The following is a 2,674-nucleotide window of genomic DNA, read 5'->3' as shown; positions in this document are numbered from 1 at the left end:
TAACTGTTATAAAGAATATCTCTTTGGATTTGAGACTTTAGTCTTTGCAACTTTACAGATCTTCTTTATGCACCAAGAGCTTGTAACACTTCAAAGAGAAAGGAAACATTGAAATCGCATCATATGACCCCTTTAAGAGTAAATGGTTTAAAAATGTTAATAATGTGAATCCATTCAAATATGTCCAATATGAGTATATATACTAACAGAGTAATTGACTTGTTGCCATAGGTTGCTATGCGAGCTCTGGGGTTTGAGCCGAAGAAAGAAGAGATAAAAAAGATGATTGCTGATATTGATAAAGAAGGATCGGGCGTAATCGGCTTTAATGATTTCCTTTCTATGATGACACAGAAAATGGTAAGTCTGCAAGCCGAATTATAACATAACCAATCAGACAACTATCTGGCCACTGTTGCAAACCTCAGGTGTTTATATGGAAAATGACATCAGTAAAATATCCGAAAAGAAACACATCAAGATAATAGGATCTTGCTATTAAGTGGCGTTATGGACCCTTTTCACATTTCCGGGTTTCTCAGCAGCGGAAGTCGTCATAGTTGGGTAAACTTGAAGAGCAGTGAATGGGAGAGCACCACAAATATATTTTTTGCATTCCCAGTTGTAATTTGATGCAAAGGTTATATAATACAAAGAATAGTGTTATAAATGTAGATACATTTAAAAAAAAAATACAAATATGAAAAACTTTCGAGGATTTACGATGCTGATGACCGTTAAACGCGTCATCACAGTCTTGTGAAAAGGGTCCATTAGACAGCGAAGCCTTGAGAGAGTTGTTTACAGTTGCCAAGCAACGTCTATTTTTACAAAAGCTCAAAAGTGTCTCATCCAATCAGAATTTAGAATTTAAACTAACCATTTTATGAAGTCTTTTCTTTTTAACTTATACATTCCATAAAGTAGTTTTTGCACTGACGTTTTTAATTTGTATGAATAATCTGAATTTTGGTACATCAAGTTCAAAATATGTTCATTTGTTTCATTTCCCAGCAAAAATTAAAATTTTGACCACTGTATACATTACAATAGTGTCTTATTTTTAATAAAAGAAAACCTTTTATTTGTAAAGTTTTCAATAAATTATCCAAAAATAAGCTTAACCACATGGTTATGTAGTATATAAAATGTTTATTTGTTCAAATCTTGATGCCATATACCGTTGTGACATAAATTACTCAAACTGTGATTTTGGTCATACTATAAATATCATGAAAATAATCAAATAAACACGTAATAACAGGAAAACTTGTTACGATCTTTAAAGATCTAGGAGTTGTATCATAACACTTAGAAAATCAATTATTGCTGGGTGGATTGAACCAGGCAGAAAAGTGACCATAAACACACGAATGAAGCTCAAGTGACAATTTATTACATTAAGCCGAAGCCACAAGAAAAATGCTTATGTGATGCGCTATTTACAATTGCTGAAATGAAAATAATAATAAAGAAAATTAACAACAATGGAAGTAACGAAGGTTATCACAAAAACAAAATTCACTAATATATGAAAAAGGAACTTGAGTGGCGCCCAAATCAAAGAAAACAAAATAAAACCAAATGATTCCCATCGTTACTACGTGCAAAGTGTATATCGCGCGATATGCTTACCTGTTCCTTTTTCCCTAATTAAGGAATAAACGAACCGTACCTCAAATACACAGCAAGTGCTAGACACACAGCATTAAAGAGTAGGATACAAAAACTAATTTCAGCAAACCAAAACACACACACATAAACACACCACCGCCACACGAGGTTCACGGGAGGACCTTTTAAACCGGCAGGGCGACAGCAGATTGGGCGCAGAGGGCGACGTCACAATTATGACTGGCAGGCGACACGTCCAACCAGGAACCTAAGAGCGAGGCAGCAGAGAAAAGACAAGAGAGGGAGGGAAGGAAGAAACACACACATACGCATAGCATGTAACAAACTTCATTGCAAAATTCATCAATTTTGAAAAGACGTCAATCTCAGCTGTAAAGCAGCTCTACAGAAGAAAACAGTCTTGTCATTTATTTTTTATGAAGAATCTGAAATTTGGTATGTCAATATTGAAAAAAGAGAAAGTGATCAAATGAGGTGTAATTCCTAGTATTTGTAAACTATTTAATGAAAAAATAGATTATTCAAAAATAGGCTTTACCTATGGTGGCCGAGAGAGCTCAACGCGCTGCAAATGAAAAAACACATGCAAATAGAAAAAAAAAAACACCTGCAAATTAAGAAAACATCTTCATCAATTTGACAGCACACGCGCTCAAATGCTCACAACACAACCAAATAAAGAAACGCGCTGCAAAAACAGAAACATGCTGCAAATACTTGTATACTTGTACAAATAGTTGAGAAAGAAAAGGCATGTGTATCAGTATATTAAATCCGTGCTTCGTTCAGTGAAAGCAAACTAATAATAAATCTAATGATGTCAAAGAAAAATACAAGTGCTCACTGCTCCTGACTAAATAACCTTTGTAACATCAAAAATGATTAATCTATATTTAATTTATACAGTGTTATTTTGGCAGTTTATTGAACTTTAAAGTGAAAAAAAAGTGACGTGACATGTGGCCAAGTATGGTGACCCATACTCGGAATTAGTGCTCTGCATTTATCCCATCCAAAGTGCACACACACAGCAGTGAAC

General features: G+C 34.4%; 1 protein-coding gene across 1 annotated transcript in view; it reads left to right on the top strand.

Annotated features, from left to right (window-relative positions):
- Positions 1–2,674, top strand: part of LOC107731351 (caltractin-like) — a 14,558-nt gene that overhangs the window by 7,149 nt on the left and 4,735 nt on the right. The window contains exon 3 of the mRNA XM_016542405.1: positions 232–360. Within this exon, the coding sequence (XP_016397891.1) occupies positions 232–360 (129 nt within the window). The remainder of the gene's footprint in view (positions 1–231; positions 361–2,674) is intronic.

Source organism: Sinocyclocheilus rhinocerous, unplaced genomic scaffold (genome assembly GCF_001515625.1).
Source record: "Sinocyclocheilus rhinocerous isolate Xijiao unplaced genomic scaffold, SAMN03320098_v1.1 scaffold939, whole genome shotgun sequence".
In the NCBI taxonomy this organism is placed as follows: domain Eukaryota; kingdom Metazoa; phylum Chordata; class Actinopteri; order Cypriniformes; family Cyprinidae; genus Sinocyclocheilus; species Sinocyclocheilus rhinocerous.
This window is presented reverse-complemented; position numbering and strand designations above follow the sequence as displayed.